The following is a 9,610-nucleotide window of genomic DNA, read 5'->3' as shown; positions in this document are numbered from 1 at the left end:
CCTCTCCCTAAGCACATGCATGCCGAATATCACCAAGATCGCCGACAGGCAAGAGCCACTCACCTCTCTTGAATATGGGACAGCCAACCGAATACTCTGTACGTAGACGCTGCTGAACCTGTTAACGGACACATGACGATTACCGTGACATCTCCAGCGGGCACTCTCCTCAACTATGCCTGTCTTTGCGCCACCGAACCGAGTATTGCCGAAGAAGCAGGCATCGCGCTGGCCGACTAATATTGCACAAGCTACCATCAAGTCAGATTCCCGCACGGCCTGTCATAATTATCTTCGTGGACGCATCGATGCCGCCAGCTGCCGAATCCTCGTCGCTAACCCTTCGAAAAATATCAGTGTGGTCTGGATTTCGGGACACCAGTCGATGCCCGTCAATAAAGCTGCCCATCGACACGCTCGCGCACTCCTTCCCCGAGCCTCCCCTCCCCCGGATCACATGCATGCCTCCCTGACCCTAACATTCACAGAACTGCTTAAACAATACAGGCTGTCTCGCCGTACATTACCACCCCCTTCTCCCACCCTGTCTACTCAAGAAGCAGCAACTTACCGCCGCCTGCAAACTAATACCTTTGTTACACCATTTCTCCTAAACCTCCGGTACATTTATTCCCCTGACTTCCCGCATTGCGGTGAGCGGGCAACGCTCTACCACATGGTTTGGGCATGCCAAGTTACCCCTTTTGTAAGCCCGCTCCCTCACCCTTGCATGAAAGATTGTGTGGCCGCCCTGCAGGACTCCTACCCGAAGCACCAGAAATGGCTGGATTGCCGCGCTGTTACTGCAGCTATAGTCAACGGGACCCTGAACTGAGGGTTCCCCCCCCCCCTCCCTCTTCGCTGACTAAATAAATAAAGATGTTTTGTCCTCTTAATCTGTTGTACACATCAAAGTTCACCAGTGTTCTAGGCAGAATTCACCTTTATGCCGGGAGGAGGAGGAGGAGGAAAAAACTTTATTAAACGAGCGAGTTTGGACCCTTCAAGGGCCCAGGGCCACCGCACGGCCCTCACATTACGCGCATGTGTCCAGGCCACGTAGGGCCATGGCACTGGCACCCCGGTCCACACAGCGAAGTTGTATGTCCAGGTCCTGCGACGTAAGGAGGGCCTCCCATTCCTCCCATGATCCGATGGCGGGCTGTCCCTGCGGGGGAGGATCGGCAGGGCAGCCGAAAAGAATGTGGTCCAAGGTGGCGTGCAACTCTCCACAGAGAGTGCACTCAGGGGAAACGGGTCGGTAGTAGGATAGGTGTTGAGGGGTGAAAAGAGTTCGGGTTTGAAGACGCCTCCAGAGAATTTGTTGGGAGTGAGACAGCTGGGGGTGGGGAGGGGGGTAGAGTCGACGGGCAAGGCGTGCTTGCTGTGTGAGCTCAGAAAATGTATGTGCCCGCTCCCTCGAGAAATCCCGGCATGGGTCGCCATTTGCCCGGCTAGTAAGTCCTCGGGCTATGTTATCGGCGGCCTCATTTCCGGGATTGCCAGAGTGAGCCGGCACCCATATAAGCTCAATACGCCTGTCAGATTTCAGGGTGCACATTCTCAATATTTGCCACGCGGGAGGATGGACGCGTCCGCGGGCAAAGTTAAGTATGGCTGTTTTGGAGTCGCTACGTATGTAAGCCGCATCTGTTTGGGCGATTGCTAAGGCTATAGCCACTTCCTCTGCTTCTTCCGAGTTGCAGGGAGGGTCTATGAAGTGAGTGAGTGGGGGGGCTGCTGGATTGTAGGCCACAGCTACCGAACGGTCTGAACCACATGCGGCGTCCACCCAGCGGACATCCTCTGCAGTCCCATAGTGTTTATGGAGAGCTTTGGCTCGCGCGACGCGGCGGGATTGATGGTGTTCTGGTTGGACGTTCTTAGGAAGCGGTTTGAGGATAAGCGCTGAATACACGGCCCGAGGGAGAGGGTTTAACTCTTCAGCATGTGCGGGTATGCGAATGCCGAGAGTATCCAGTATATGTCGTCCTGTTTGCGTGCCAGCCAACCGAAGGTACTGTGTGTACCGATGTGCCTCTATAAGTTCTTGTATATTGTTGTGCATTCCTAGTTTTAAGAGCCTGTCCGTGCTAGTGGTCTTCGGTAGGTTGAGCGCTGCTTTGGTAGCCATGCGTATTAAGGCGTTGATTTTATCTTTGTCTGCACAGGAGAGGTTCAGGTAAGGAGAGGTGTAAAGAATGCGACTGAGCACAAAGGCATGTAGTACCTTTAAATTGTCAGCTTCATCTAGGCCGGCTCGTGAGTGTGAAACCCTTCTCAAAAAATGGATGACGGAGTAAGTAGACTGTTTTAGTGCCTTCAGGGTAAGGTCGTTTTTCCCCGTGTCCTGTAAGTTCAGACCAAGAATGCGGAGGTTGGGGGTTTGTGGTATGGGAGTATCGTGCAGATAAATTGTTATGGGGGCGGTAGGAACACGCCGCGGCCGGAGTAGAAAGAGTGCTGACTTTGTTGGGGAGCATTCAAGGCCAATTTTTTCCGTGTGGGTAGATATAGCTGTGGCCGTTTCTTGAAGTGTAGATTCTATGTCTCCATCCGAGCCGTATGTGGTCCAAACCGTGATATCATCCGCGTAAATGGTGTGTCCCAAGTGTGGGATACTGCTTAAAGCCTTTGCCAGCGGGATCATGGTAATATTAAAAAGGAATGGCGACAACACTGCGCCTTGCGGGGTGCCAATGTTACCAAGTGTGAAAGAGGGGGTCTGTATATCATCTATATGCAGGCAGGCGGTGCGCCCGTTCAGGAAGGCCCTGATATAGTTATAGGCCTTAGGCCCTAGCTGCAGCTCTTGAATGCCTTGCAGGATAGCACTGTGCGTGACCTTATCAAATGCTTTGGTGAGGTCTACTGCCAGTATTGCTCTGGTGTGGTGTGGCATATCATTGAGGATAGCATTTGAAATCTGTAGTAGGGCGTCCTGCGCCGATAAATGAGCTCGAAAACCTAGCATGCTATGGGGATACAGTCCATGGGATTCCATGTGTTGCTTAAGACGGGGGAGGATGACATGCTCAAAGAGTTTCCCCAGACATGATGTCGGGGAGATGGGACGGAGATTTTGGGCATTATGGGCTTGTTTGGTTTAGGAATGAATATTATTTTACCGTGCTTCCATTCATCCGGCAGCTGCCCCGCTTCCCAGCACTCGTTAAAGTATTCAGTGAGCAGGGAAATAGAACGGTCATCTAGGTTTCTGAGCATGACATTGGTGATTTTGTCCTCTCCAGGGGTTGAGTTGCGTAGCTTAAGGAGGGCTGATCTAACTTCGATCTCCATAATGGCGGTATCTAGGGAGGGTTGATCAGGGCCTATGTAGTCTGGATAGGATATTGCTTGGCCCACAGTAGTATAATTTGATTGCAGTTGGGCTAAGAGCGATTGCTGACTACATCGATGTTTATGGATAAGCCTTTTGAGGGTAAGCCGAGTTTCCTTTTTATTTTGTGCGGGGTCTATCATGTGTCGACAAAGATGCCAGGCCCTGGAGGAGGAGAGATTACCTCGCAACCCATCGCATATTTGGTGCCAGTTATGTTTACTGAGGGCGGCGCTGTGCTCCTCTACTTGCTTTTGAATTTGCGCCAGTTTAAGTTTAAGCTTTCGATTATGCTTATGTTTTTTCCAGCGCGCAAGGATCCTCTTCTGTGCTTCGAGAAGGTGCATTAACCTACTATCTGCAATGGGAGTCTCGGGGGTGGTGTCTAAAGTTTGCGTGAAAGCCTGGACATCCTCCTTGAGCTGTGTCATCCATGTGTGGAGGTTAAAGGGGGTCTTTAATGTTCTGGCCTCTCTGTGCTTACGCAGATTATCCCAGCTAGTTTGCCGGACACGGTAGATTTTAGCTTTTTTGGCAAAGTCAAGCTCTATAGTTATTATATAATGGTCACTGTCCAGGGTCTCATTCGAGTTGCTCCATACCAGTGTTGGAAGGTTTCGGCCGAATGTAAGGTCAGGGCTAGTATCGGTGGTGACATTATTGCCGATTCTTGTAGGTGTGCTGAGATCATTATATATAGAGAGGCCCTGCATCTGAAGGGTGTTGTGTAATTCCGCTCCTCTCTTGTTGGTGCGCATGTAGCCCCAGTCTACACGTGCGCAGTTAAAGTCGCCTATAATAATGAGGGGGTCCTTGGGAGTGATGTCAGAGGGTACCAGAGCGTATCCTGGCAGTGATACATTTGTTCCAGCATCCTGGGACGCTAATATATCGGGGTGTGTGGAGGAAGCAGAGAGTAGTTGCTGCAGGGGGTCTCGTTTGCGGCGAAACCCCCTGCAGTTCCATTGCAAAATGCGTAGTCGGGGGTTACTGTCTCCTGTCGACAGGGCCATGCTGGAGGGTAGGAGGGCGAAGGATGGAAGTTGGTGTAGGGTTGTCAGCTGGGGTGTTCGAAGACATTCCAGCAATCATTTTTGGAATCTGTTGCATAATGGCTGTGGTTACTTGTCTGATAATTGTTTCTGTAAGCCTAGCCATGGCGGTTTCAATGTACGTTTGAGTCTGAGCCAGAATCTTGGCTTCTAGGTTTTGGGCAAAGTCTTTGAATTTGGAGTCAATGTCTGGAACGTCTTCTGGTCTCCGTTTTTTTTTGGGGAGGGGGTGTGAACGATTGGGGTGTTGGCGATTGAGGGGGTTGGTTGGATGTGGAAGGAATAGAGCTAACGGCTGCCCTTAAATGCCTTACCTCTTCCCGCAGGAGTGCTATCTCTTCCTCCCGCCGTGATGTTTGGGGTGTACTGCTGGCTTTGGTCCAGGCTGGCTGGCGATCCTGACGAGGCACTAGGGGTGGAAAGTCGTTTGCCGTGGGCACTGCTGTTTTGGGTTTCGGCGCTGTCCGTCGTCGAGGCTGGGGGGTCCTGGCTTTGCATGAGCCTGTACCGGTAAGGTGGTTCCCACCACAAAGAATGCATTTCGGCGTGCAAGTGTCTTCTTGCCTGTCGTGATTCTCTCCACATCGGGGGCAGAGTCCGCTTTTTGGGGAGGGCACACATCGTACCTGTGACCAGGGTTCCGGCAGTTTGTACAAGCTTCAGGGCTGCCCTTGTATTTGGTGCATCGATGTACAACACACATGTACTTGATGGTGTGGGGTACCGGACCAGAAGCAAATGTTATTAGAATTGACGACGTTTTCCCCATGTGTCGAGCCGCTATGATATTGGCCTCCGGGTTGCGATACTGCAAGTCCTTTAGTATTTCATCTGGTGCTTCATTCCAGTATGCACGGGAAATAACACCCTTGACTGCCGCTGTAGGTGCCGCGATATACGCGGCTACTGGGAATTTCTTGCCATCTATAGTGATTTCCTGCATGTTCACTAAGGCGAGAGCTGTTGCCTCCGTCACCGTCGCTACCGTGAAGGTATTGTTTGTGGGATGAACTCTGATGTGCAGTTCGCCCATCACTGAGCAGCTCGGAGTTGCATGCAGTGCCTACAAGAGACTTGGAGCTGGAAGCTTTTCCAGGGAGAGCCCGCCTCTCAGGCGAAATACGACTCGGATCGTGCCTGCCGGCAGCGCGGCAAGTTGTTTCCTTTTGTGCACAACCGCGAGCGTTATGCGTAGCAAGTGCGGCGTCTCCTGGAGCGGGGCCCGAGAGGTTCCAGGTGCAGCGTCCGACGGCGCGCCGGCGTTGCTTCCGTTAGGGTTGACGTGAACTGAGGCCGTTGACGGGTTTTTTGAGGCCGCGTTTGAACCTGAGGTTTGAGCTCGATAAGCACGTAGGACAGTTTTCCACTCACCAGGGCGATAGTCTTGTGGGTTGGGTATCTCTGCATCCACTGGTTCCTCCATGGTTGTTGGGGACTGAGGAACGCGGCGCGCCGGACAGGGTCGCCTCGATGAGGCGAGGCCTAGTGCGGCGGCATGGCTGTCAGAGGCGTTTTCACTGGAAGATTCTCGAAGATCGCGGGGCACATCCAAAAGATGGCAGCGGTTAGGGTCCGTGTACCTTCCTGGATCCGTTGATCGTTTTGACGTGTCGCAGGAAAGATTGGCTGGGCACAAGAGCCAGAAATTGGCTGAGCTGTTGCGAACCGCACCCGCTCCACAGCACACCTGCCGGGAGTGTTGTCCCTTCGCGGTGGTACAGTGGTAAGACGCCCACTACTGTGCCGGTGTTCTCGGGTTCGACATCGACTTCGGCGGCTGCGTTTCGCTCGAGGCTTGGTTGGTTCTCAGGAAGGGAAAGGCGCAGTAACGGTCACACTTGCTCTGTGGACACCTGAACCGCGCCGTAAAGGAAGGGAGGAAGGTGGGAGTGAAAGTGGAAAGAGAGAAAGGGGAGCCGTAGTGGAGGGCTACGGAGTAATTTCGACCACCTGGGGATCTTTAACGTGCGCTGACATCGCACAGCACACGGACGCCACTGGAGAAGCGCCCGTGTCTTGTGGATGTCAGACCCCATTAAAAGATCCCCAGGTGGTCGACCTTACTTCGTAGCCCTCCACTGCGACTCCTCTTTCTCTCTTTCTCTCTTTCCACTTTCACTTCTCCCTGCCTCCCTTCCTATAAGGCGCGGTTCAGGTGTCCACAGAAACAAGTGTGACAGACTGCTCCTTTCCCTTTTCGTGAACCAATTATTATTATTATTATATTATTATTATTATTATTATTATTATTATTATTATTATTATTATTATTATTATTATTATGCCGGGAGCATGCGATGCCGGCAGACGCTTCCCTGCTCCACTCGGTCACGTGCGCAGTGCAGTACCTGGTTGCGAGGGACAACACCGATGGTGACGCCGCGAAACGCAGGAACGTGTGCCAAAAACCTGCGCTCTAAAAATGAAAAGAACCGTACATCATACTGTTTAATATTGTTGTCAAGAGTCGATTAACGTTGAGGCCGAGTTAAACTGGCAACTGCTGTCGCATTTTTTTCAGCGTCAAACACCAGGGTAGCCTGTTATACATTTTGCGCTCAGGCCATCTTTTACCCGACATTTTGCCAGGCATCGTCAGCCGGCACGCGTCTGTGTGTTAAGAAAGAAGAAACGTGCATTCTAAACCGACTGGTGTAACAACGCCTAAGGTCGTGAGTATAGGTTTTCCCTAATACATCTGCACCCAGTGGTTTCCTGTCCTGCTCATATTCGAAGACATGATACGTTCCAAACCTTTCGACGGCTGGGCACCTTCCGAGTCTAGTTTGTAAACTGCCTTTAGGTGCCAGGATTGGGGTGTTTGAGCGGAAAACAACCTGCGAAATGCTCAGCTATAAAAAAGACGAAATCTGTTTGATGCTGCACTGCTATTAGCGGACACGCCTACCATGCTTTATACACCTGGCATGGGATGTGAATCTCCAGGTGGTCAAAATTTCCGGAGTCCTCCACTACGGCGTGTGTCATAGCCTGAGTCGCTTTGGGACGTTAAACTCCACAAACCACGAACCACAATCCTTGGCAAGGTGCTACCTCTAACCTTTAACAGAGTAGGCTGCACATTGTAAGCGCTAATTTGAAAGCTCATAGATGGTGATAGCCGCACTGAAACATTACACAGACTAACCTGCTCCTTATCAAAGCCCGTGTTCACTGGTTTTTACCTTTCAAACTGGGCGCACGTACATGGTATATCTAGAAGCCTTCGCCGTTTGAAAAACCTCTGCAATCACTACATTCCTTAGCGAGACTGCCTTCATTTACCGATTTTGGTGCTTGATGTGCCACCGCGTTCAGCGGCTTTTATTTTTCGTACTGGGTAAGGCGTTCAGTATAACTCGCTGCTTTCCTTTCTTAACGCATCATCACGCTTGGGCGCGCTTCACCTTACTTAGGGTTGCGTTTGGCAAACCTCTTGACTCAACTAACTCAATTTCAAGGCCCCAGCGGCAGCGTGGTTGAAGGCAGGCATATTAAGACAGGGCTCAAGTGAGCATGTTTATTTCGGTCCGAAGCACAAGTCCCGCGCCACTGACAGCACCGGAAACTACTTGGCGGCGATGCGAGAAGCGGCCAGCCTGGCCGTGACTTATTCTGATGAGGTGCGCCGAATAAAAGGCGGGAAATGCGGAATGCGCCAATCTCATGGTAAGGAGTGTCAGCTAGATTGGTGTGTTAGTTCACGAGAGAAGTTTGGTCAAGCACCGAGTAGGGAGCAATGAAACGGCACTGGCAATTTAATCAAAGGAAGGAAAACGAGATAAAAGAAACGGTACCCGAAGCAGCCCATCCATGCCAGTCCGGCGCGAACCATATCGGTGGGTCGGGTCATAGCTACGCTTGCGGTTTTTCTGGTTGGCTTTTGTTGAGGCATGTTGGGGCACTCGGCAGAAGACCTGATCAATGACAGACTGCAAGGGGCTCACAGAGGTAAAAAAAAAACGAGATGCCGAGAAGGAAAGTTGGAGGATGTCTTTAAATTAGCAAATACGGGGTGTGGCCAATGGCTCGCTGCAACGTTGTATTATAGGCAAAGTTGGCTAAAGGAATAACTACGCCCTAATTTTTGGGGTTAGGTTCGACGTACGTAGGGTCATATGCGAAAGTACGAGTTGGAACCGCTCGGTCAGACCTTCGGTCTGGTGGTGACCATCTGAACTGTGTAGGGGCAGCAAGAACTATGACGCCAATTATCGATAGGAGCATGCCGTACGCCGTCACTAAGAGGCAACTAAGCAGTGCTACGTCGCAGCCAACCTCAATCCATCGCACCCACAAATGAACAATGACCAGTAGAAACGTATAACATCGCTTTGTGTTGCGCTTCGCTCCTTTCATGTTCTTTTTTTGTGCCCGCTATGGCGCAGAGAAGCATGTGAAACCAGCAGCACAGTATTTCGTCTTGAACAGGGAATATGTCAGACTCAAAACAAGACGTTAGGGTTACCGTTGAGAGGCTGAAAAAGTGGAACGGAACTATGAGGAACTCGACTTCTTGGCAATCTAAAAGTAAAATTGAGACAATGAAATGTTTTATCAATGGCGTGATATGCGAAACAAATAAGAAAACAAACAAGCAATAGGGTCTTCTTAGCGGGTCTACCTGGTAAACATAACTGTAGCCAGATACGGATGGGAGTCACCTGAGCAGATCACGAGGTTCGTTATAATGGGAAGGCCATGGCTGGCGAAAAGTAATAGCACGCAACAAAAAGGAGGCAAATAGGGGAAGAGGACAACATTGTGCGCCGTAGTTGTCCTCTTCTCCTCTTCGTCTCTTTTTTGTTGCGTTTTATTACTGTTCATCATGGTTCATCAACTCGCCCAATCAGCCTTTCTTTTACAGTACATGGCAGGCGACAGGTTAAGGGCTATCCGCATATGTCTTTTTTCTGTATCATATCTAAGTAAGCAAACACGATACATTATTTTGGCTGTGCTATCGCCTTTGAACGTTGAACAATACAAGGGTTTTAATTACCCATACCCATACGTAAACTACACACGACGCAGGGTGTTCGTCTTCAGCGTCTCAAACGTGCGGAAGAGCTGTCTTGCAATGGAAGAAGCCCACGCCTCGACCGACGGGCCCCGGCGAGAATCCCACGAGCCGGTCGTGCACTCTTTGCGGGCCAACCATGAGAAGAATCGGGTCCGCCGACTGGGGTCGCCCATCCGTCTAGACAGCCGCGATGGA

At 51.1% G+C, this 9,610-nt stretch overlaps 1 protein-coding gene across 1 annotated transcript in view; it reads left to right on the top strand.

Annotated features, from left to right (window-relative positions):
* Positions 1–7,973: 7,973 nt before the first annotated feature.
* Positions 7,974–9,610, top strand: part of LOC146195705 (acetylcholinesterase-like) — a 39,764-nt gene continuing 38,127 nt past the window's right edge. The window contains exon 1 of the mRNA XM_084596837.1: positions 7,974–8,015. Within this exon, the coding sequence (XP_084452963.1) occupies positions 7,974–8,015 (42 nt within the window). The remainder of the gene's footprint in view (positions 8,016–9,610) is intronic.

This window comes from Amblyomma maculatum, chromosome 3 (genome assembly GCF_055883805.1).
Source record: "Amblyomma maculatum isolate TAMU_Amacu chromosome 3, ASM5588380v1, whole genome shotgun sequence".
NCBI classification, from domain to species: Eukaryota; Metazoa; Arthropoda; class Arachnida; order Ixodida; family Ixodidae; genus Amblyomma; species Amblyomma maculatum.
Note: the sequence above shows the minus strand (reverse complement) of the source record. Positions and strands in the feature narration are given on the sequence as shown.